This window comes from Lithobates pipiens, unplaced genomic scaffold, assembly GCF_037356315.1.
Source record: "Lithobates pipiens isolate NorthernLeopardFrog02 unplaced genomic scaffold, aLitPip1_a1.2 Scaffold_1, whole genome shotgun sequence".
Lineage (NCBI taxonomy): Eukaryota > Metazoa > Chordata > Amphibia > Anura > Ranidae > Lithobates > Lithobates pipiens.
Window position 1 is genome coordinate 131,017,255 of NW_027507685.1, and position 26,974 is coordinate 131,044,228.

Here is a 26,974-nt window from a genome sequence, read left to right on the forward strand (position 1 = left end):
TAATTCTAAACATATGAAGAGAGGGGGAGGGGGCGGGCTTAAAACCTTTTTTTTTTTTTTTTTTTTTTTTCTTCTTTTCCCTCCCTCTCTCTCTCCTCTTCTTCTTCTCCCCTTTTGGGATATTTAAGATCGATCCGGTTGGGCACCCAATGTGTACTTTTTTTTTTTTGACTGTTTGTTTTTATGTGAATGTTGAAAACACTGAAATAACATGAATGTTAGTCAAAGTGATTTTTAAAAGTATGTATAAGGAATATTTTGTACTGTTCTTTTTGTAAATGTGGAAAACGAAATAAACAATATTTAAAACATACTACAGTGTGAACCCAGCCTTACAGAGTTCAATAGTTAAATCTGAAATTCACACACACAAGACAATGAGCCAGAGCAGTGGCTTCTTCCCTATCTTCTCCATCTGAGGTTTCAGAGATCTGAACCTCCAGCTACAGCTTTGGACACCAGTTACCTGTAATTTTATAGGTAGGTTAAAGCAAGGCACAGTGAGTATTTTAATAACCTTCTCTGCTGCATTGAGCCATGTTTTGCTCCAATGTTTAGAGTTACAGAGGAGGTCTAGTGCTAAAGAGCTAGAATTTTTGCTCTTGCTCTAAAGATCGTGGCGATACCTCACATGTGTGGTTTGAACACCATTTACGGGACGGGCGCATTTACTTTTTTTTTATTTTTTTTACATTTATTTTATTTTTATTTTTTTACACTGCTTCTTTAAAAATAAAAATGTTTGATCACTTTTGTACCTATTAGCTCTTGTACACGCGGTCGGACATTCCGACCGCTTGTGTTGCATACACACGGTCGGACAAAGTTGTCAGAAAATCCGATCGTACGTAACGTGATGACGTTATTTCGTTACGACGGGACTACATTCAGGCTAGTAGCCAATAGCTTTGGTCTAGGAATTTTGGTCTGAGCATGCGTGGCACTTTGACCGATCGGAATTCTCTACACACAATCGGACAAAGTCAGATCGGATCATGGTGTCGGAAAGTTTTATAGCCCAGCTCTAAAAATTTGTCCGTCTAATATTCAGACGGAAACAGTCCGATGGAGCCCACACACAGTCGGATTATCCGACAACACAGTCCGATCGGACATTTTTCGTCGGAATGTCCCACTGTGTGTACAAGGGCTTAAAAGGAATGTAAACATCCCTTATAATATAAATAAGCAGGTCTCCAGGAGTTCCACGGGGGGGGGGGTGGAGCAGGAGGGCTGGTGGGTATTTGCGTGGTTGGGAGGACTGGGGGCGGAACCAGGGAGTACTGAGAGAGAGCGATCTGGGATGGGTGCGGAGCCGGTGGTGTGGACTGTGGTGGCACTGGTGGTGGAGAGAGGCGGCTGCTGCCAGGAGGGCTGGTGGGGCCCTGGGGTGTGGTGCTGAGATCAGTGGCCACATGGACAGCTGGCACTAGGACAACCACCATTTTTTTGCTACACCAAAGGAGACCGCGCTCCCTGACTGCAAGAGGCATTTGCTTAGGCCTGGCTGAGCCAGTGTCAGGCCTAAACTACAGTGCTAGCTGGTCCGTAATAAGCAGTAGTCAAGTGATGTGCTGGAAGTGAGGAGATGTGTATGCAGAGAGTGTATATAGTTGTAGTCCCAGGTCTTTAATTAGGCTCTAATAGGCTTCAAAATAGGGTGGGCTCTGGGCGCAGAGAATGCGAACAAGAAGCCATGACCTCATATTATATGGTTTTGGTAAATCTGAAGGAATAAATCAGCAGAAAATCTGATTTATTGATGAATCTGTGTATGGGACTTTAGAGTCTGCAAGAGACTTGAGACTGGGGTGGAGGTTCACCTTCCAACAGGACAATGACCCTAAACATACAGCCACAGCTACAATGGCATGGTTTAGATCAAAGCATATTTGTGTGTTAGACTGACCCAGTCAAAGTCCAGACCTAAATCCAATTGAGAATGTGTGGCAATACTTGTTAGTACAGAGCTTTCAAGAGCCAATTACGACAGTTCACCCGATATTATCTGATGGAACGAGCACGAAAATCATTCTCATATGATACCAAATCGTATGATTTTCATTTAACCACTTCCTGCCGGGAGGGCGTACATGGATGTCCTTCCATTTCAGTGGTTATACCGGGATGATGCCTGCACTTACAGGCATCAACCCAGTATCATTCTCTTCAGCTGGCGATTCCCTTCACCATAAGAACAATCATAGTGGCAGTTCAGTCACTTGATCATTCTTACAGGCAGCAGGAGGGGACGTCCCCCCTCCCGCCGCCCTCCAGTGCTTCTCCGGGCGAGCTGGAGAAGGAATCCACCAGCAAACAGATAGTCCCCAGTCATCTATATGACTCTCGGAGGTCCGGATGCGATGAGGTCATGCCCTGCCTGGCAGCTGTAAATACTGCCATATACTTGGCTGAAAAACCGAGATCGTGCTGTTTTTTTGTTTTTTTTTTACCTCAGGCTTTCCAGCCTGGAGGAGAGATGTGGGATCTTATTGACTCCACATCTAATCATAAAGAGGACTTGACACACACTAATCCTATTACAAGGAATGTATACATCTGCCTGGAATGTCCACAGTCTATGGCCACAGCCTCCAGGCCCATTAGCCACCTGATGTTGTTGCCGATCAAGCCAAGGCCAACTGTTTTGTGTCCCACCCTCTTTTTCATTGAGCTTGTGGGATAGACTTAATGTATCCTATGATCTTAAGTCTGTACACCCGTCTTTCACCCCGAGTTTCACTCCTGCAACATTCAAATGGTGGACAAACAAGGGATTTCAGTGGATCGCTGACACTGTATATGTAATGGTGATGTTCTCTCGCTCCAGTTTCTGTGATAAAACCACCAACTTCTAAATTCAGAACTACACCATTATACACAGCTGACTAATTTTATAAATTATTTACAACGTCAGGGAGATATCACTAGTTGGACCACTAGCTGGACCACCTTAGAAGCCTTGTGTAGATCATGTGATAAATGATCAGGTTTATTTTCAGCAATCTACACTTTACTAATGTCAAATCCCAGTATATTACAGTACATTGTACAGTATTACAGTATATGATCAAGTGAGAAAGTGATCTGAATTAGAACTTGACAACTAGTATAAGATAGGGGGACATGCATCCAGATCGTAAATCAATACATCTATCATAGAGGCTAACTACAAAGATTTATTCAGATGGTCCATGGCCCCGACGAGTTGGCCTCTTGCATTCCTGGAGCCTCTTCTCTGTGCTTTACAGGTTGTGGTCAGGAAGGCTAATTCCTCCATCTTTGGTGGGACTGCCCAAAAGTTTGACGATTTTGTATCCGTGTGCATGATTTTATATACTCACTGACTGAAACAAATCTTAAAAAGCATTCATGGGGGAATCTAGGATGGAAAAGAACCTGGGGGTCCTAGTAGATGATAGGCTCAGCAATGGCATGCAATGCCAAGCTGCTGCTAACAAAGCAAACAGAATATTGGCATGCATTAAAAAGGATTAATTCTAGAGCATAAAGAGTCCAGAGTCCAGCCGCACCTAGAGTATGCTGTCCAGTTCTGAGCACCAGTCCTCAGGAAGGATATACTGGAAATGGAGCGAGTACAAAGAAGGGAAACAAAGCTAATAAAGGGTCTGGAGGATATGAGTTATGAAGAAAGGTTGCGAGCACTGAACTTATTCTCTCTGGAGAAGAGATGCTTGAGAGGGGATATGATTTCAATTTACAAATACCATACTGGTGACCCCACAATAGGGATTAAACTTTTTTGCAGGAGGGAGTTTAACAAGACACATGGCCACTCATTAAAATTAAAAGAAAAGAGGTCTAACCTTAAACTACGTAGAGGGTTCTTTACTGTAAGAGCGGCAAGGATGTGGAATTCCCTTCCACAGGCAGTGATGCTGGGGGGGGCATACATAGTTTCAAGAAAATATTAGATAAGCACCTGAACGACCACAACATACAGGGATATACAAGGTAATAGTGACATATAATCACACACATAGGTTGGACTTGATGGACTTGTGTCTTTTTTCAACCTCACCTATTATGTAACTATGTAACATACGTAACTATGTTGGGCAGCCCAATTCTAGAGGCTCAGAGACATGTAAGGAGTTTGATCTGCTTTGTGTTCATAGTTGCATGTATTGCTATAGCCTGATCTTGGAAGTGTTCCACCAACTCGTTTGATATGGTTAAGACCAAACTATCCTGGATAATGGTTAAGGAGAAACTCTTGGCCATCTTGAATGATAAATGACCACGGTTTTAAAAAACATGGGAGCCCTGGATCAAATATCTCTCAGGAAACACCTAGAAGCTCCCAGTGTGCAGTGAAATCAGAGAAAGAAGTTTCAGTATAGGAGAGGAGCATGTACATCTGCAAGACTAAAGGTTGGTCTAGAGCAGTGATGGGGCGCCACCCCCCTAAACTACATGCAGGGCGCCGGACGCTTGGATTACTATGGATTTTTTATTTATTTTTTAGAAGCCCGGAGCCTACCCAGTTGTGTGACAATAGCAAATTAATATTTGCTATTGTCTTCCTGACTGTCCTCCCTGCCAATCAGGAAGAGGGTCCTGAGACCCGTCACCCAATTGGCCTAGAGGAGATGCGATCTCATTGGCCGCCGAGGAAGGGGAGGGAGCAGACACAGGGGGAGCTGCCTCCTGCACGCGATCTAAGTGGGAAATGGGGTAAGTGCTTGGCTGGTGACGACCAACCAGAGTGGGGTGGTGCCTGTGACCCGACCAAAGAAATATACCACCAGCTACTACTGGTCCGGAGGTCAGGATTAAGCATTACAGTTTTGTATTCTACATTACAGTGACATCTTTAAAGTTGTTTTGAAGGCTGAAGGTTTCCTACATTAATCCATTTTCTACATTAAGGTAAAAAAAAAAACCTGTGTGCAGCTCTAAGCTTTGTTCTTTCTTACAGTTTGGTGTAGTGTTTGATGCTGGCTCATCTCACACCTCACTCTACGTCTATCAGTGGCCGGCACACAAGGAGAATGACACGGGGATTGTCTCTCAGATCCACATGTGTAATGTTCCAGGTACGTAATTTACATTTTACTTAAAGTGGAACTGGACTTTGCCCAGAAGTAACATGTTTAGTTTTGCAGAAGGGACTATAGGGATCCTTTATTTACCTTCCCTTCACTTTCCACCACCATGATCCATTGCTAGGCAGCACCAGATTTCTGGTTACGTGCTAAGAGTTTTAACCAATTGGCCATGAAAATGAAGTGGGTCAGGGATGCAAAAGGCTTCTCGTGTGTTCCTTCACACCTGGAAGTATAGGTATTTCTCAGATGGTCTGGAACAGTAGTGAAGAAAAAGTATAGGGTAATTTCCTATACACAAAGTATGTTTTCACCTTGAAACTAATGGAAATATTTTCACTGAGGTCAGACCAATACGCAATGAATTCTGATTGGATGATAGAAGGTATTACACTTTAGTGCTTCACTCCTTGCCTGGCTGTATCATCATGTAGAACAGGGGTCTCAAACTATGGCCTGTTCAGGAACTACAAATCCCATTATGCCTAGTCATGTCACACGCCACAGCTGAAGGGCCGTAGTTTGGAGATCCCTGATGTAGAACAATCCCTGCAATCTTTCCAACAACCATGTAGCTTCTTCTGCTGCAAGAGCAAGCTAGGGGCTCTGCCCCCGACCCCCCCCCCCCCCACCCTAAAGTAACTTATCCCCATGTTGATGGGGCAAGGGCCTCTTCCCCACAACCCTGGGCTGTGGTTGTGGGGGCTCACCCTTATCGGAATCTGGAAGCTCCCTTTAACAAGGGGACCCCCAAATCCTGCCCCCCATGTCAATGTCAGATTCGAATAAGCCCCCAGGGTTGTGGGAAAGAGGCCCTTATACCCATCAACATGAGGACAAGGTGCTTTGGGCAGAGCACCATGTTGAGGGCATGTGGCCTGGTATGGTTCAGGAGGGGGGTCCCTCACTCGTCCCCTCACTTTCCTGACCTGCTGGGCTTTATGCTTGGATAAGGGTCTGGAACGGATTTTTGGGGGAGACCCCATGCTGTTTTGTTGCCTTTTTTGTTTTTTTGTCAACCGCAACGCATAAGCGCATAGGGCGTTTTATTTTTTTTTTACATATTTGTTTATTGAGTTTTAATATAAAGTGTTAACAGGCACTTTTGAAAAGGTACATCTGGTGTACAATGAGACTTATAGAATCACTAGCCAAACAAGGCCAACTTAGCACCACAACAGAATCAGAACCCCCAATTCCCCTAATGGGGTGAATGTCATAGAATGGGTTATCCATATTACTTTATAGGGGCCGCATAGGATCAAAAGCTTGTACAGTACAGTTTAACAAATGGAGGAAAACTTGCAGACACCATTCACACACAAACATACTAATCGCACAAACACCATACATACCCCATTGCCTCATCCCAAGCCATCAGATAGGAAAAAAAGCCTACATCTGAACACGTAATGGATTACAAATACAGTGGTATGAACATGTGTCAACTACCCACTACTGTTGGGAGAGCAGAGTGTTACTCCAAATGGAATCAGCAATAGCAAGCCATGGCAGCCAAATTTTGAAGAATTTTTTGGTGCAAGCTATGCCATTGTAAACGAGTTTGAAGATGGGTAAGACTTTATTCACCATGCAGTAAAAGGTTTGGACCTCTGGAGCATTAGCATTTTTCCATTGCAACAGAATTAATTTCCTGACATAGAATAATAATATACGTACAAGAGTACGATTATGGGTCTTGTGTACAAAGTCAATTAACACACCAAGTAGTCCAACTTCAGGAGTATGAGGTATATGTAAAGTGTTGTCAAAGAAAGAAAATAAGGCCTTCCAATATACTCATAAAGCAGGGCAAGACCAAAACATGTGTAAGTATTCTGCTTCTTTATACCCACATCTTGAACAGAAGGAAGCAGAGTCAAAGCCCATTCAGGCCAACCTGGCAGGAGTATAGTGCAACAGGTGTATAAATTTAAACTGAGTATATTGATCGTTAGAACCTATACGGTCCTGAAAGCAGATTTCGGAGGCCTCCTCCCACTCCTCCATGAACAGCTCAGGAATCAGAACCTCCCATTTACGTTGCGCTAGTTGGAAGGGATTAACTTCAGCTCACTGAAAACAAGAGTAAACAGTTGTAAACAGTTTCTCAATATCTGGGTAAGACAACAACACCTCCAATGGTGGTTCAGAGAGCTCCTGGGTCAGACCAGCAAACTATGCCCGAATGGCATGACGTAGCAAAAGATATTTAAAAAAAATAAAAATATTTGTCACTCCACACCTAGTGTCAGGTCACCTGAGACCAGGTGACAGATGCAGATACAGATACAGATGCACTCCGTAGGAGTCAGAAGTGCACCGCTAGGTAGTGGACCTTAGGACTGACTGTTGCGGATTGTACCCAGGGAGGTTCAGCACACAAGTCTACTGGATCACTAAACTGCAGGCTCCAGGTCGCGGCCCCTAGGGTCTCACAGCTCACGCTCACAGTAGACTACAGGAGAAGGAAGCAGCAGGCTGGGACGACAAGGATTGTAAGGGAATAAGGCAGAGGTCAGGGCAACTAGCAGACAGGAACAACAGAGTACACACCAAAGGTTCAGGGTTCACAGGCAGACAGGGATGGTTGGGGACATGCCAAAAGGTCAAGGTCACAAGCAGACAGGAATCGTTGAGAACACGCCAAGGTCGGTAACAGAGACAAACGTAGAGCACACGGCAAGCAGGAAACAGGAAGCCAAACACACAATGGATACACAATGGTTGATCAGCACTGCTGGCTTGCAGTGCACAGGTTAATATAGGGTTCCCTGATAGGGCCTGGGGTGGAGCCATGCTTAGAGGAGTGGTTATAAAAACCACCAGGTGGAAGTGGCTGGCCTCTTAGTCTGAACACATGAGGAGAGGTAGGCAAACAGAGGAAGATTACTGCATAACCATGACACCTAGTCTTCAACTCCTCAAACGAAGTAAAAATTTTGTTAACAAAAATGTGAGAGACATGGGTGACCCCAAGTCGTGTCCACCACATGGATGACTCAGGAGCTCTGAGAGATTGGGGTTGTGCCACAGGGGGACATTAGGAGATACCCCACCCGACTTTTTTTAACACGTTTTTACCCTCCTGCCACCCTTTATCGGAGAGCCGTGAGAGCAGCGTTTATGTAGAGACCTGTGGAGTGCATCCACAATTGAGGCCCTGGAACCCTGTAGTGCAGTCAGCAGAGTGGTGGAGGGGGATAAGGAGACCTCCAGGAACCAGTCATAGACATAGGTAAGTTGTAAGCCAAAAAATAGTGCCATAGATTCGGATAGGCCAATTCGCCATCCGATTTAGCAGCTTGGAGAGATGCCTTTGCAATACATGAGCATGCCCCCCTGCCAAAGGAAGGTGGACAAAATCAAATTTAATTTTATAAAACTTTTTTTAACAAAAAAAGGGGATGCCGAAAAACATCAAAAAATGTGGGTAAGTATATAATTTTAAAAATGTTCACACGGCCAATCAGATTCATAGGCAAGGTAGTCCAGGTACAAATACTAATTTCCATGAGTGTTATAATTGGGGTTATGTTGAGGGGTTCATAATTGAGGAGATCAGCATTTATATGGATCCCGAGATATTTTAATGTTGGTTGAATGGCCAGTTTAGAGAAAGTTAGATATGTGTAGTCGAGGTTGGGGCCAATTGAAAATGCCACAGATTTCTCCCAACCCACACGCAGCCTAGAGACCTTCCCAAACTCCTCCACAACACCCATTAGGGACACAAAGGACTGTTCTGAGCCATCTAAGTAAATTAAGGCATCATCCGCATAGAGAGAGATCTTTTCAGTATGCTCCCCATAACAGATGCCACCCACCGTTGCCGTCTGTCGCACTGCCAGAGCAAGAGGCCAGTGCAAACAGAAGCACAGAGAGCAGGCAGCCTTGCCTTGTACCTCTCTGTAAAGAAAAAAGCATCAGAAATATCCTTATTGGTGCATACCCTGGCCCTAGGGTTAGTGTAGAGCAGGCAGACCCAGTTAATGTAGTGGAAACTAAAACCCATACGGTGTATTGTTTCCCTGAGGAAGGACCAATAAACAGTATCGAAACCCTTCTGCGCATCCAATGATAACACCAATATTTTGGCCAGTGGCCAACCTGTGAATATCTAAATGAAGACAACGAATATTGTCGTATGTACTCTTAGTAGGCATGAACCCTGTTTGGTCCCAATGGACAAGGTGAAGAATGACCCTTTGTAGTCTTGTGGGCAAGGAGTTTGGCCAGCACTTTAACATCACAATTTAATAGGGAAATTGGACAGTAGGACCCACATAATTTGGGCAGTACTACAATCAATGCTTCATACATAGAGGCAGGAAGTTCCTCTCCTCTAGTGCTGCTCCAAACAGAGAATGTAATTTCTGAGCGAGGTTTTCCACATAATGCTTGTACCACTCTGTGGGTAGACCCTCTAACCCTGGGGTCTTGTTTTGAGGGAGAGAATAAATGGCCTCTGTAATTTATTCGATCGTTAGGGGTTTATCCAAAATAAGTCTGTGAGAGTCCTCCAATTTGGGGAATTGGATGGATTTGAAGAAACCAGCCACCTCAAGTTCAGTAGGGTGCACCAGAGTATAGGTATTCATAAAAGAACCTAAACGTCTGGTTAATGGTCAAAGGATCTGATGAAACTAATCCTTCGGGTAGTTGAATTTGTGATATGGACCTATCAGTGTATGCTGTATGAGAAAGCAGGGCTGGCGCTACCACTAGGCGAAGTAGGCAGCCACCTAGGGTGCAACCACGGCCTCTGTCCTGTGTAAGTTCAGCACTCCTCTCCTGATCGCTCGCCCCATTCAGTGTCGAAAACCCATCCGTTGTGTCCCGCCACCAATCCCCCATGAGTCATGCTGAGCGCCCCGCTGTGCTGTCACATCTCCTCAGTCCTCACACAGGTATATCTTACAGACTGTGTGTCTGTGTGTGCAGCGGCGGGCGGAGCTCGGTGGAGATGGGAGCATTGAGAGGTGCAGCACCTGTTAGCTCACCTCCCGCCCGGCAGGGACATCATGGAGCGGGTGGACTGCGCTGGCCTGGCCCCGGCGGGAACATCATAGAGCGGGTGGATGGCGCTGGCGTGTACTCCTAAACAATTCTGCACACCCAGTGCTGAGGAGAGCCCTGATGATGGTCGATGAAGCCACAAAGAGCAGAGGTAAGGAGGAGGATGGAGCCTCCCCGATCTACATTGAGCTGTATGGAGGGGAGAAGGGGGTTTGTGTGTGAGTAGTGCTGGAAGTAGGAGTCAGGTGGGTCTGTGTATGTGTCAGGTAGGTCAGTGTAGGTGTAAGGTAGGTGGGTCAGTGTGTCAGTGTAATGGTCAGTGTAGGTGTCAGGTAGGTTAGTGTAGGTGTTATGTCAGTGTAATGATCAGGTAGGTCAGTGTGTAGGGCTCAGGTAGGTCAGTGTAATGGTCAGGTGGGTCAGTGTAGGGGTCAGGTGGGTCAGTGTAGGGGTCAGGTGGGTCAGTGTAGGGGTCAGGTAGGTCAGTGTAATGGTCAAGTAGGTCAGTGTAGGGGTCAGTGTAATGTGAGTAGTGCAGGAAGTAGGAGTGAGGTGGCACATTGTATGTGTCAGGTAGGTTAACGTAGGTGTCAGGTAATTCAGTGTAATGATCAGGTGGGTTAAGTAGGTCAGTGTAATGGTCAGGTGGGTCAGTGTAGGTGTCAGGTAGGTCAGTGTAATGGTCAAGTGGGTCAGTGTAGGTGTCAGTGTAATGGTCAGGTGGGTTAAAGTGGAGTCAGGGGCGCAGCCTGGGGGGGGGGGGCAAAAGTAGGTTTCGCCCAGGGTGTCAAAGGTCCTTGCACCAGCCCTGAGAGAAAGATAGGACAGAAGCTTTCCATTCTTCCCACTGTGCTCATGTAACCTAGCTAACAAATAGAGTTGTCGTTTCTGAGTTGTATCCACCCTGTGAAGATCATGAGCTATATGTGCCCCTACGAGTACACCAAGGCAAGTCAGAATTGGCAGTGCAGTATACTGGGCCCTAGCTGCCTCTAAAGAGAACTCCAAGGTCCGAAGGGTAGCCTGAGTAGATTTCCTATGTGTAGCAATATTAGAGATATAAGAACCACGCACAGTTGCCTTGACGGCACCCCATGTTTGGCCCATGGAGGAGGACCCCGTATTGTCCCTCCAGTAATGAGACATATCCTGGAAAAATTAGGGGTGGTTAGCCAGAGTGGACTGAGTTTCCACAGCTGAAAGGAGGGCCTATGCCCCAATAGTAACTCTACACAAAGGGCAGAATGGTCTGATATAGTTTGAGCTATATACAATGAGATATATAAGAGACTGTATGAAAAGAGGAAATTAGATCTGGTGTCCCCGGGGCATAATCCAGCCTAGAAAGAGCACAATATGTCTGAGATTGACTGGAGTATACCCTTGCTGTGGGATTCTTCTGTTGCCATAGGTCGACATATCCATAAGAAGCACACCACTGACCAAACAGCTTAGATTCATAATGAAGAGGCTTCAATCGGTCCAGACTGGGGTCAAGTACGGAGTTAAAGTCCCCAACAATAAGGGTAGCAAGCTTTGGTAAGGTTGACAAATGTACACTCAATTCTGTGAAGACTGCAGCCATGACAGGGGGTGGGACATAGGACCGCCACTGATAATAGATAATAGCTCAGTGTATACAGTACAGAGGAGAAAAATATAGCGACCCTTTGGATCCAGAACAACCGAATCACATGAGAAGGGGAGACCTTTACGTATAAAAATTTACACTCCCCAGCATAGTTAGAACAGGTAGAGTGATATCCATGCATTACCCAGTGTTTTTTGAGAGCAAGGACCTTGGATCCCATTAAATGTGTTTAAGGAAATCAAATAGAGGCCCTTTTAAATTTAGAATTTAACCTCCAAACATTTCAGGAGATGCACGTGACATTAAACATGGTTGAGTAAAGAAAATGAAACTGAACCAAAAAAAGGGTACAGGCAATCAGCCCTTTGAACTATCCATAGGCCCTTACATGGCTGCAATCCCAGAGGGAGGAGGAGACAAGGCAAAAAAACAGTCACACACAGACACACTACATGCATACCAACTAACATTTGAGCTATAGCAAAATAAGACATGTGTAGTAAAAACCACGACCAAAATTTGACCCCTGCCCGGCTCCAAAAACAAGGAGTGGGCTTAGACCTCAAACAGCTAACAGATGCAGGAGGCATGGCCAATACAGTCAAAGTTAATGAACAAATGTTGGATCAGTCAGTGATCAAAGATTAAACTAGCATTACCAGAATAGTCTCCCACTTGAAGATCTTTATCCTCTTGTCAGGGCAAATAATCATGGATACATGTCCCTGCAATGATTCCAAGGGCTGAGAATGAAAAAGGGTAGAACACACTATGAGAAGCCCAATTCAGGTTTCAGGTGCCTGGTCGGACAAACGACCAAGTTGTTGCAGGGATTTAAACCAGGAGAGAGCATTCACAGAGGATTGAAAAAAATGCACCTGGCCTTGGTAAACGACCCGCAGGGTAGCAGGAAACAGCATGGAGTATTGAATGGCTTTTTCCCTTAACTTCTGCTTGACCTGTTGTTAATTGGACCTCAAGGAACAGACAGCAGTGGAGTAATCAGGAAAGAGGGACATTGTTGATCTTGAGGCTACCTTTCAGACAAGCAGAGCATAGTCCCTGTCCCGGTAGTTAAGTAGACTGATCACCATGGTGTGGGGAGGGTTACCTTCAGGGAACGGTCTGCCAGGAGCTCTTTTCAGTGTGAAGCAGGGAGACAGACTGTCCTGGATGAGCCAGATTTCCAGGAAGACTACCGGATCAGAACCCTCCACCCACTCTGACAGGCCCACCATCCTCAGGTTGTTCCTCCACAGACGGTTTTCCAAATCGTCCACCTTATCCTCCAGTAATTTGATTTTGGGTGAGGGATACCGGGAGAGGGAAAGGTTGTATGGTGTCAAGCTGCTGGAACTATCCCATGGATCCTCCTTGCTAGGATATTTTCTCTGCTGAAGATCTTTGAGAGTTTTTGATCCATGGATTTCCGGCCTCCATTTCCCCTTTTTGGTGCTGCCCACCTGTAAGCTGCTACAGTTTGGGATTTAGATTCCAATTTTTCTGAGACCTCAGTGCGCACACCTACCATCTGGTGGTCTGGATCCCGGGCCCCAGGTGGATTGGGGGTTATGCTCTGAGGGGACATTTCCATTCCCCTCTTTTGCCTCCCCCTGCTGTTTTTTTCCAACTACTTGCGATTCATAGAATTGGCTGATGTTACGACTCCATGCTGCATGAATCCCATAGTTTTTGATATTTCTCGGATGCTTAGATACACCCTGCTAAGTGATTGTGATACAGTTCTTCCCTGCAAATAACCCCTGATGAAGGAGAATATGTTGTATCTCCGAAACGTCGTTGGGTTCAGGGAACTGTTCACTTTTGTCTGTATTATGATGCATCTGTGTTTTTGTATATAACTATTTTTTTTTTTTATTGTGTATAATAAAATGTAATTATATATAGTATATTTTCTTTTGGTTATATGTGTATTGGTAGTGCCATTAAAGTCCCACTTATAGGGGGGGTTTTATTGTTATTGTGACCTATGATCTGACGGAACCCAGAGGAAGCACTGGAGGACTTCCTTTTATGGCTTGGGCAGGCACTGCAGTGATTCTGACATATGCCAGCATTTAAAGCATAGCTAAAGCGAAACCACAAATGTACACCAGGAAGTCCATATAGGTTTCAATTTACCTTTTACACATCAATGTACATGGTTAAAGGTGTGAATTGTTGGCAAATCTCCAGGGCAAAGGTGTTAAACAGCTGTTCAGGGATGGTACAATTTGATGTAGATAACCCTTTTTCACACCTTCGCAAACTAGTTGTTCTTTGTCCAAATGTGCACCTCACTGTCCTTCAAAGAATGTCTTAAATTCCACCCAAAAGGCCTCCTCCCTGACTTCTGTTTGTGAAACTGAGTTTTTGGCAAGGGCGGGGGGGGCAGGTACCCCAACTTGACAGGTACCTGCTCCCACTTCCGTTCTGGTCGCCTAGGCGATCAAAAGCAGAATTTCTCCTTACCGAAGTCTTCTGGGGATACATGACAGGTCCTAGAAGACTTCGGGAAGTCACAAGCTGTCACAGTCGGATGGATGCTCATAGTAGAGAGGCTGGCACCACCAAGGAAGGACACGGGAAGACACTTTTTGTAGCTGCTGACTTTTAACAAACAAACAAATGACTGGAACACTGCTTTAAGGTGCAGGAAGACTTAACTCTTGGCCTGTAGAGTTTGCCCTCCTATGTTGGGCCATGCATTTGTTGAGAGGTTGTTTATCTCCCCAAAGTACAAATCTCTGCACTCCTCCCTACAATGCTTTACCCTGGCAATATGATAACAATTCATACCTTTTTGCTATAAAATCAAAGAATAAAAACCTATGTAGACTTCCTGACACCATGGATAGGATTATGTAACTGGAACATAGTGGTTCCACAACTTTCACCCCCCCCCCATCCTGTTCTTGGACAGTCAACATCTACACATCTACACATTTCATGCTGATGGTGACAGGATATAAGTGTTTGTGCTACCTGTGTGAAAAATAATTGCAGCGGTATGTTCCCTACACTTATTTGAACAGGAGAAGTGGCTTGGAGTCTGGAGAAACTATGAAATGTCTTCAACGTTACAGAACAAGTCCAGTTGCATGTGACTAATTACTTTTAGCTATACCCTGGCCTGGATTAACGAGGACCTTCTTGTGTAATATGACATTTTTCTTTTTGAGTTTAGGTGGGATTTGAATAATATGTTGCATAAGAGTAGCTTTACCAATACAAGAGGCTCCTTTTGGAGGAGAAGACAGTGCAACTCAGTAAACACGGCCAAAAAAATATGAATTGAAGTACACAGGACATGTGTAGTAGCCCTGTCCTTCAGCCATGCTGCCTCCGCTTCTTTTATTTGCTGACAATTCCCAGTTGTGTATGTTGCTGTGGAAGTAGAGCAGCTATTAGAGCTTCCACACACAGCCATTTAGAACCAAACACTGCCCAATTCACCATATTCCTGTAGCGGTTATAACCAAATGTTTGGATCAGACAAGGACAGGAAGCCTGTATCAAATCAATGACAGGCTGACAACTGTTTCCATATAATTGCAGCTGATCGCTTGTGAACAGCTGCTGACAGTCAGTCTGTCATTGATTTTTACAGGCTTACTATGCACAGCTGATCGTAAACACCTGGCTGTACCCATCTCATGAACACACTGATCTGGGCGTTGAAGGGCCAGTGTGCCACAGCCACTACACTGACTACTGTCAAAAAACTGACCCTCTGACAGTGTTTTGAAACATTGTACAGACTCAAGATAGATACAAAATACCCACTTAATGAACACCCGCCCGCATTGTACTGCGGGTAAGCGGCTGCTGTAAGCAAAGCAATGTACTGGTACATCTCTGCCTACTTCCGGTTTGAGGGCGTGCACACCCGCTGTGATTGTACACAGCGGGAGCCTGTCAACAAGTCCAGGCCAATGATTCACAGCCAGGTCCTGCTGATTGGCTGTGTACATAACAGCCCAGAGCTCTGTGTTGACATTCAACACAGAGCTCTGTATACAAAGAGCGATCTGTCAGTTTCTCATCCCTGCACAGCAGGGACACTGAGAGATCACTAGTAAAAAGCAGCACACTTTACACACATTGCACATATCTAGGTACATATTTAACCCCTTGAGCCTCTTCCCAGCCAGTGTCATTAGTACAGTGACAGTGTATATTTTTTGCACTGATGACTATTTTTTTTTTAGAGCGGAACTTCAGTCATTTTTTAATCTTTTCATCTATTAAATCTTCTGTCCTTGCTGTTTTAACTTTGGATAGTGAAAAAAAAATTCTGCCAGTAAATACCCTATACAGCCCACTTCCTGTTTCTTGTAGGCTTATGACATCATGCACAACTCTCTCACTCTCGTGAGAGTTTGTCAGGAAGGGAGTTATGGATAAGTCATAAGAGGGCTGATGAGAGCTGCAGAGCTGGAGGAGTGCCTCTGTGTGTCTATGTAAATCCAGAAAGTTAACAGGCAGCAGCTTCAGCTGCCCACAGTTAAAATAGTTGCAGCCAGATTCAGTGGAAGGAGATTTCTGCAGTATATTGGGCAAATACAGAATCACAATATATATAAAATAATATGAAAAGTGATTGGAGGAAAGCTTCAGAATGGCAACAATGTTTTTATTACAAATTATGTGATTGTTCCATATGTAAAAAAAAAAATACAAATAAATATATACATTTAACATATTTATACATATTACCCTATGAAACATACATTTTCCCAATAATCCCATTTCCCACCCCTCTTCCCTCCCCCATTACCCCATATGAGCCAATCCCTCCCATTTCTCATCTCCCCACTCTCTTTCCTTCCGTCTCTACTCTACCCAGTATTCCGCATGTTTCTTGGTTTTTTAAATTCTATCCATTTTCCCCATATCTTGGCAAATCTCTTTCTACCTGGTCTTCTTCCCTGCTATTCAAATATTCCATTTTATAAATATTTTCTATTCTATTAAACTAATTCCTAACGGTGGGTCTCCTCGGGTCTAACCATTTTCTTGGTATTGCCCCCTTTGCTGCATTTATTAAATATGGCATGACTGAATTTTTATATTGTTTTTTTGTAATGTTTACATTATGCAATAAACAAAACCATGGGTCATTGGGAATCTCTGACCCCATAATCTCCCCCATGTACTGTTGTACCTCATGCCAATAGTCCCTTTATCTTTGGGCATTGCCACCATATGTGGAACATAGTGCCTTTTTTGCCCGCGCCCTCTCCAGCACAGTTGGGTTTTCCCTGGTTGATATTTCTGTACTTTATCCGGTGTCACATACCAAATTGTCAAATATTTATAGTTTATTTCTATTGTATTTATGTTTGATGCAAAGCCATGTACGTCTCCCAGTATTTTACTTATTTGTTGTTCTTTTAAATGTGATCCTAATTCCTTTTCCCATTTTTTTATGAATGGAAGTGTTCCCAGTCCTTCCATCTGCATGAGAACCTTGTAAGTCTGTGAGATCCTGTATTTCTTTTTTATCGATTGATTACATAGTTGTTCTACTGGGTTCAGATTCTCCCCATCTCTAATTGGTTGTAGCAAACTTCCCACAACATGTTTTAACTGGAAATACCTCCATTCATCTAATATCACCAGTTCTCTGGTGTGCTTTACTTCATGATATTGACATATTTTCCCTTTTTTATTATATATTTTAACTGTGCTTTTTTTACCCAGTTTCCAAAGTGTGTACCATTACCCGGTAGAAAATAATTTGTTCCCCCAAGTGAAACTAGTGGGGAATTATATTCCCATTTTGCCTGTCTATAAATTATATCCCATATTTTGAAAACATTCCTAATCAATTCATGTGTGTTTTCATCAAATCTTCTATATTTTTGTGGTATCCAAATATTCTTACTTAATTGTGCTCTACGTAATGTATTTTCAATCTTCACCCATCTTTTATCGCTCTTTGGGTTCGTTCATTCTATCATTCGTGCAAACACTGATCACTGTTTTAATGGCACTGTGACGTCAGTGGTAGTTAGTCCTCCCTCCCCCCCACGTCAGTTAGTGCCGGATTTCACGCCGCACAATCGCAGTCCCATTATAAGTCATTTATTGCTGCCATTAGTAGTAAAAAAAAAAATGAAATAAAAATTCCAGTATATATACTATAGTTTGTAGGCACTATAACTTTCATGCAAGTCAATCAATATACACTTATTGGGATTTTTTATTTTATTTTATCAAAAGCCTGTAACAGAATACATTTTGGCCAAAATGTATGAAAATATTTATTGGATATGTTTTTATCGGAAATTAAAAAACATCTTTTTTTTTCCCCCTAAAATGTTTGGTCTTTTTTCATTTATATTGCAAAAAATAAAAAACCTAGTGGTGATCAAATACCACCAAAAGAAAGCTCTAGTTTTTGGTCGGTCAATCGTGTGGTTATCAGATCCCTATGTTCCTATCCCTATCACGCTCTCAATGTTGGTCGGTCGGTAGGTGGTACTCATGCGGTCAGGTTATGGTTTGTTGGCCATGTTGGCGGCAAGCCAAAGCAGAGAGATCGCTCCGATGAGGACGGCCATCGGTACGGGGAGATCTCCCGGATCTACCCGTACATCCTAGCCGGTGCCGGCCAATATGGTCGCTTCTCCTCTTGTCCAATCAAGTCTCAGGACCCGCTTCCTGATTGGCCAGGAAGACCATAGTGAATATTAATTCACTATTGTCACACAACTGGGTGGGCTCTGCGCCCCGCATGTAGATTAGGAGCTGAGCACATGGATTAGGGGGGTGTCGCCCCTGCGCCCCTAATGAAGCGTCCGCCACTGCTGCAGATCAAAGGGATGAGCTTCTGTCTGCATATGATGTTGGTTAAAGAATCCAAAAACCCCTTCATCCTTTAACTATTATTTTACAGCAGATGTTTTATTTATTTTTTTCCTACACATTAATATGGAAACTTTTTTTTCCATTTTTATTTTGTTTGCCAATTTTTTCTCTTTTTTTAATGTTGTGTGAAAAAAAGTGCAACATTGTAAATAACTTTGCAATGATTTTTTATAAAGATCTGCATCCTTTTTTTCTCTCTTTGAGCTATTCCTATTTTCCATTGGCCATCCCTTTATCTCTAGTACCATGAATCAGTCACGACTTATGCAAGACCCTCAATGCTTAAGGTAGGGGAAACACCAGTTGGTAAGTTTTCAGGAGACCTTAAAAGAGTGCCCTCTGATACAGTTTGCTTTGATTTGTTTCAGCCCCATATGCTCAAGCTCCAGACGTCACTCCCGGTCAAGAAAGAGGTCCAAAAGGGGACCTCATGTCTCCTCTTCTCTGGAGCAATACAGACGTCCCAGCAAAAAATCATATTGGGCTTGTGGTGCAGTCCCCCTATCCAACAATTAGTGTGCAAAGACTGTCTCAAAGAATTTGCAGTGGACAGGGAACAGGACACTGCGCAAGTCTCGTCATTACTAAAGAAAGTAGTGCGAGAATCCTTATCTGAACTTAGATTTCCTGCATCCCCAGGTGGAGGGAACAGATGCGCTGGTTACACCCTAGAATTGCCGCCTGGCTTACGCCTTTCCTCCAACAGCTCTAATTATGAGGTTCCTCCTGAGGCTATTGAAAGAACAGGTGACAGTCATAGCCATCCTCCCGTTCTGGCCATGGAGGCCTTGGTTCCTCTTAGTGATACACCTCAGCAAACAGCATCCAATCCCCTTACCAGCATTCCCGCACTTGCTGGTACAGGGCAGGTTCCTGCACCCGAACGTACACAGGCTGGAACTTCGGGCTTGGCTGTTGAGAGGGGGAGGCTGAAGAGCTTAGGATGCTGCTCTGGAGTAATTGCCACCGTACTGAAGGCCAGAAAACCCACTAATAATAAAGTCTACACCAAGATCTGGGACAGATTTGCACTCTTGCTAACTGAAAGAGACCTGGATCATGCAGCCCCACCTCTATCAGCAGTATTCAACTTCCTTCATTTGGGCCTTATCCTCAGCATATTAAAAGTGCAAATATCAGAAATCTCGGCAATAACAAAGCTCAGATGGACTGAGGAGCCATTAATCAGACAATTCTTAAAAGCAGTTATCAAAATTCGCCTACCAAATAAGAGTCTTTCCCCAGTGGGATCTGTCAGTTCCAGTGGCATCACAAGGGGGGTACGAGCCGTACCCGGGTGACACCCACCATAGGGGTGACACCAGTGAATAGCAGCACCACTAACACTGCTCGCTGACCTTATGATCTGTGCCTCATGGCTGTGTCCCTCAGTGGAGCGGACTGCCTCCCCCTGCCTCTGTTTACATCCACAGAGGAGGAGGAGCCAGAGCTTGAGGGGCACAAACGCTGTGTGTATCTGTCCTCGCTGTTCTGATGGGGGGGATTGCACTGAGCGGGGGGGGGGGTCTATACTAATGGGGAGTCTGCTCTAAAGGGGAGTTGCCTGTACTACTGGGGGGTGTCTGTACTGATAGGGGGTGCCTGTACTGATGGGAGGGTCTGCACTGAGGTGGGGTGTCTGTACTGAGGGGGGGTGTCTGTACTGCTGGGGAGGTTTGCTCTGGGGGGGTGTCTGTACTGATGGGGGGTCTGCACCGAGGGGTGGTGTCTGTACTGCTGGAGGGGGTCTGCACTGAGGGGGGATTCTGTACTGATGGAGGTGTCTGTACTGATGGGGGGTCTGCACTGAGGTGGGGATGTTTGTGTGTCTGTACTGATGGGTGGTCTGCACTGAGGTGGGGGTGTCAATACTAATGGAGGGTGGTCCTCACTGAGGGGGTGTCTGTACTGATGGAGGGGGATCTGTACTGAGGGGGGTCTATACTGACGGAGGGGGGGGTGTGTACTGAGGGGGGAGGTCTATACTGAGGGAGTGGGGTCTATATTGATGGAGGGGAGTCAGTGCTTAGTGGGGGGTATGCACTGAAGGGGAGATCTATACTGAGGGAGGGGGATCTATACTGCGGGAGGGGTGTCTGTAGTTAGTGGAGGGGGGTCTATACTAAGGGGGGACTATAGTTGGTGGAGGGGGCGGTGACACCATTTTTTTCTGCACTGTGTTCCAACCGAGGATTGTTCTGTTTGGGACATAACGTACAAGGCAGTTTTCTTAACAGCAATTACCTCTGGAAGGAGAGTGTCAGAGCTTTAAGCCCTGGGAGCCTCAGAGCAGCAAATAAGATTCTTTCCAGATCAGGTCGAACTAAGGCTGGTCAACCACTTTATTGCAAAGGTAGCAACGCCCTTCCACCAGGCTGGTATTTGGGCTTTGCCCAACTTCCCAGAAGAGTACTCAGGAAATCTGGTTGAATTAGATGTCTCCAGGACGTTAAGGAAATGCTTATCTGTTACAGCACCATTTAGATCTTCGGAGAAGCTCTTTATATTCCCAAAAGGGAGTTACCGGAGGAAGGAGGCCACTGCAAGAACCTTGGCATGATGGATCATCAAATTCATTCGCAGAGCGTATCGAGTGAGGGGTGGTGACCTTCCTGCAGTGGTGACTGCACACTCCACCAGGGCAGTGGCAGCCTCATGGGCAGCTCTCTCAAATGTGTCCATGGAAACCATCTGTTAGAGCAGCATCTTGGTCTTCTCAAAATACTTTCTTAAGACATTATAGAATCGACCCAGGAGCTTTGTCGTCTGTAGATTTCAGAAGGAGGACTATCCAGTCTTCTGTTATGATTTAAAATAAATTTGGCTTTGTCAAGAAGTACCCGCCCTGTCAGCTAGTTATTTATCACTAGTATGCTGCCATGTTGGCATCAGGAAAATGGAAAATTGTATGAAATACTTACCGTAATTTTCGTTTCCTGATGCCAAACCATAGCAGCATATGAGCCCACCCATGCTCACTCCAGTAAGTCACTGTGGCTTGTTACAAAGAATCGGGTGGTGGCTAACTATGCCTTTAGTTGTGCTATTCACTGATCCTGAGGGAGTGGTCAAGAGGCAGAGCTCTATCACTAGTATGCTGCCATGGTTTGTCAGGAAAGGAAAATTACGGTATTTGATACAATTTTCAGTTTTTATGAACACTTATCAAAATAGGAAAAGGTGTGTTTTTTTTTCTATGGATTGTATAAACCTTTTTACAAGATATCACCAAAGGAAAGCCTGGCAGTCATTTTGAGCTTCTGGCTTCAGTATTTTCACTGTCCCACAACAGTTATGTAGATGAGGAAGGTCAAGTTAGACGGCCTTATCTGCAGACATCTGTTTTTTAGTTAGTCAGCATATTGAAGCCAGAGGGTCAGCATGGCGACCAAGCACCTAGAATGAGCAGAATGAAATTCCAGCAATGGAAGCCTCCATGAGATTGTGTGCTGCAGTAAAAATTGCCTAACAAACAGCAGCCATATCTGTAGTCATCTCATCAATATCATCGGCATGATTCACTTTTACGAACAGACAGTAAGATTTAACTACAAGGAAAAAGGAAGTCTTTTAATTGTCTGTAATAAACCACACCTTTTTATATACCATAATGTATGATAACAGCTCTATAAATAGGCTTCTTCTATAACCCTTCTTTTGCTGGATTGCCTTTAACAGGCAGAGGGTTCCACTTCCCATAAAAGCAATAAACATTTATCACAAAACTCACTGATTTGTGAAATTTTATAAGGTCCGCCTGTTGCAATCATCTATCAGATGGAATGTGCCAATCTAAGATAAGCAGAAAACAAGTATAACAAGTCATTCCTTGGAAAAATACCTGTGGCTGCCTGCCTCTGAGATTTATCGCACGTTTAAAAGGATAAGCCCAACCAAAGGGAAAGTTCAGTTATAAATGGAGTTGGTCACAGGCCTTAATGGACAAGCTGTCTTTAAGCAGGATTGCTTCTCCAGAAAAAATTCCTCCGCAAGACTCCTTTCACACTGGAGACGTTTTCAGGCGCTACAGCGCTAAAAATAGCGCCTGCATAGCGCCTGAAAAAAGCAGCTCCATTCACTCCAATGTGAAAGCCCCAGGGCTTTCACACTGGATCGGTGCGCTGGCAGGGCATCAGAAAAAGTCCTGCCAGCAGCTTCTTTGGAGCGGTGAACTCACTGCTCCTCCCCTTTGAAATCAATGGGGCAGCGCTGCTATACCACTGGCAAAACGCCGATGCAGCAGTGTTTTACGGGCAGATTTAACACCCTTTCAGGCGCTAGCGAGGGGTTAAAACCGCCACGCTAGCGGCCAAATAGTGTCCCTAAACGATGGTAAGGCGGTGCTAAAAGTAGCGGCGCTGTACCGTTGATGCCCTAGGTCAGCACAGTGTGAAAGGGCTCAAAATGATGGCCGAACCCAAAAGCTGACATAGGCTGTGTCTAGCAGAGAGGGTATATGATTGATATTAGGCGGATTACAGTGTTACCAACCCTCATCCAGTAAAAAACAGAAACTTTTCTCCTGTCTGTAACTAACAGTGACAGGAAAAGGTTGCCAGTAAAAAAAAATGTCTAACACTTGACTCGGAACTGCGCATGCGCAGTTCCAGTCCGGGGCTGGCCAAGACCATCCGAGTCTCACTGAGACTGTCATCAATCAAGCCAGCTGACAGATCCAGACTTCCTAGGTCAGGATGACGTGGTGCTTTGACTAATGGCAGTGACATCAGCAGAGAGCAAACTTCAGACCGCTCTCCGCTGAAAACGGGTCCCAGGAGTGCAAAATGAATTGCACTCCTGTGATTCATAGGAGAAGCCCAGCCTAAGAAGCTCAGGCTGCACTTTTCCTTTAAATCACATTGCTAATTGCATATTGTACTAGTTTGCAGCGTAAATACTGAAATTTGCACTTAAAACTGGAATTTTGTATCTTTTTGAAAATGCCAGTAAAAACTTCACTGTGCCAGTAAATTTTAGGTGTTGTGTCAGTAAATTTCAATCTGGTAGGTTGGCAACACCAACCAGTTTTTAAAGTGGAAATTCACTCACCCAATAAACATTGATTATTTTTAATCTTGTTAGTATTAGAAAAATTGATAGGAAAGTGCATCATATTTTACTTATGTTATTTTGTTACATTTCTTCAGTTACTTCCCGATTTCTTGCCTAAGCAAATTATACCATACATCCCAGGAGTCTTCGGGAGAGGAGGGGGGGTTTTCTCAGCTAAGCACACCCCCTTGCCTGCATGCTTGAGCAATGGGCAGATAGATTCCAGGAAGTAAATACTACATGAATCATCTGCCCTTACTCAAGATGGCCACAGCCAGAAATGCTAGTGGGGTGTTTTCAAAGTGATTTCTCAGCAAAATAAAGACATGGGTGGATGCGAAAGTTTGCTTTAAATGTAAAAAATGAATTAAATATGGTTTATGGTGTTCAGATTCAGTGAAGATCTGTGTTTAAGTTTTATTAATTTAAACTCAAGAACAAGAAATGTAATATTGCAGCCTACCAGTCCTTAGATGTGTAGGCTGCATACATTTTTTTATTTTTCAGGGTTTTTCCTTTTATTTTCATCCAATGATCCTGCCTGTAACACACTTCTGTCCTTGGGTGACAGTACTCGGCCACCATCCCATGGAGAGGAACAACATTATCACAGGACAGAAACACATTTCCCTCTTGGTATTTCCATAACACAGGGGAGATGCTCTGTAGTTCACACAACTAAGAGCAATGCTAACTGATAACATGACCAAAGGGAGAAAATCTGAGAAGTTCTTGGTTGGGGTTTAGATACCCTTTAAAGAGGAAGTAACCCTGATGATTTTACTTCCTCTTTCATTCCCTGCAAAGGCAAAGCATAATGGACTACTATGCATCGCATAGTAGCCCATTATGTGTCACTTACCTGACACAGGAGCCAGCGAAGTCACCGCTGTCCCCTGTAGTTCGGCGCATCCATCTTCTCGGTGGGGTCTCGCAGCTCCGCCGCTGTCATTCGGCGAAGCCGTCACTCCCGCGCATGCGCACGGGAGCCGAGACGCGCGGCATTGCGCGGCATCTTCGTCATCGAGGATGCCATGCTTAGTGCGCCTGCGCGCCGCTGTCTTCGGGCGAATATCTCCTAAACCGTATAGGCTTAGGAGATATTTCTTGGTCAAAGTGGTTTTTAAGGGTTTACAACCACTTTAAGGGTCATTCCATCCCTAAGCACAGCATGTGCCTGTGGTGGGGAAATCCTGCAGCTTGGAAAGTATAAGATCATGAGGGTGTCTAGGCTAGGATTGAGGTTCTGAAAAATAATTTTTTTGTTTCACATTGCAAGGCAGAGGTACTTTTTTTTTTTTTTTTTTTTTTTTACTCAAAATCATGATTTGATTATACTGATCTGTACTGTTATGATAGCAATTTGGAGCTGCCAGGAATGCAGCATGTGTGTTTGGGTGCCATCCATTTTCAATGACATCTAAATATGGTGCAGTTTTGCCACGATTGTCGCACTACACAACGCTTGTCACTCAGAAGAAACTCCTGCTCCTTTTGGGCGACAAGCTTTGTGCAATGCGGATTTGCCACCATTGCAGCGTGATTTATTGCTGCAAAACCACACAGCATTTAGGTGTCATTGAAAAGGCAACTGACATGCTGCGATTTTCCAGTGCTGCATGGCTGCACCCTCCGTTGGTTCCAATCTTACCTATCTCACCGCACCTTCAGTGTCACTTACAACTCTACTTCCTCCTCTCCAACTCCTCTTACCGTTGGGGACCCCCAAGGTTCTGTCCTTGAACCTCTACTATTCTCGATCTATACGTCCTCCCTGGGTCAGCTGATAGCCTCCCATGGCTTCCACTACCATTTATATGCCAATGACACCCAAATCTATCTCTCTGCCCCTCAGCTCACCCCATCAGTTTCCACACACATCACTGATTTACTAACAGAAATATCAGCCTGGATGTCACGCCACTTCCTCAAACTGAATCTTTCCAAAAACCAAGCTCTTAATATTTCCTGACCCACGTGCCCCTTCCCCTGACTTCTCTGTCAAGATCAATGGCATATCTATCAGTCCATCCCCACATGCCAGGATACTAGGGGTAACCTTAGAATCTATGAGAATGTGAAATAAAAAGGTTATGGCGCTAAACCCTATTAGTGATGAGGTGAGTTAACTTATCAAATCCTAGTGTTTGATTTTTTATATAAAAAGAGAAAGAAAAAGAAAAAAGCTGTTGGTGATACCGTGAAAAAAATATATATCCTAAAGCAATTTTATCCAAAACAAATTGTGTGTGATTAATGTGGAGTCAGCATTCATGTTCCATTATAATAAAAACAAAAAATGAGTATTAAATTATCATATACGTATCAGCCTACTAAAAACATGTAAACCTTCATTAAATGTGCAAATTAGTGGAAATAATGTTAATATTCAACAGTATGTTAGTGTAAAACAGATTGTGCAAACATGTGCAAAAAAATGTGCAAAAAAATGTACAAAAAAGCAACTAAAGGTCAGAACAACCAAGGATCAGAAATAATTTAACCATAAAATCGCATGGAGTCGCTAAATGTGCGAATAGACAATATTTTCAACCAATAATCGCATGAAGACGCATCTGTGTCCAATATAAGTCCAAAATTAATATTTGGCTTGATAGTGCTGCCTCTTCAGACTATTGTTGTAATTGTTACAAAAAGTCAATGGGGGGTATTTGATTTACTCGTGCAAATAGTGCGGGCTTTCAATTAGAGAACTTCATCCCCGGTGCGCCACTCTGTGCTATAGTATGTGAATGCTCTCACCAGAGTTAATGCCCCTGTGGGGCTGGATGGACCTTCACAATGTAAGCCACTGTGTCGCTCTCTGGCTGCTGCTGGTGCACTGGGTGAAGCTTCGTTGTTCCGTCCGTATGGTATCCAACGTTAATTATATAAGGGAAGACATATCCATAGTGTAATACGTTCTTAACCAAATCGTTCGTTTATTAATATTAAAATCTACTCACATTTTACATTAAAAGCATGTGCATATAGGAAAAACTCCGCCGTTCGTCTCAAACGAGTGCACACAACGTGGCCACGTTGTGTGCACTCGTTTGAGACGAACGGCGGAGTTTTTCCTATATGCACATGCTTTTAATGTAAAATGTGAGTAGATTTTAATATTAATAAACGAACGATTTGGTTAAGAACGTATTACACTATGGATATGTCTTCCCTTATATAATTAACGTTGGATACCATACGGACGGAACAACGAAGCTTCACCCAGTGCACCAGCAGCAGCCAGAGAGCGACACAGTGGCTTACATTGTGAAGGTCCATCCAGCCCCACAGGGGCATTAACTCTGGTGAGAGCATTCACATACTATAGCACAGAGTGGCGCACCGGGGATGAAGTTCTCTA

At 44.2% G+C, this 26,974-nt stretch overlaps 1 protein-coding gene across 1 annotated transcript in view; it reads left to right on the forward strand.

Annotated features, from left to right (window-relative positions):
- The window catches only part of LOC143974934 (ectonucleoside triphosphate diphosphohydrolase 8-like), a 112,291-nt gene that overhangs the window by 17,690 nt on the left and 67,627 nt on the right, over nucleotides 1–26,974 (forward strand). Inside the window, exon 3 of the mRNA XM_077476790.1 lies at nucleotides 4,943–5,060. Coding sequence (XP_077332916.1) covers nucleotides 4,943–5,060 — 118 coding nt within the window. The remainder of the gene's footprint in view (nucleotides 1–4,942; nucleotides 5,061–26,974) is intronic.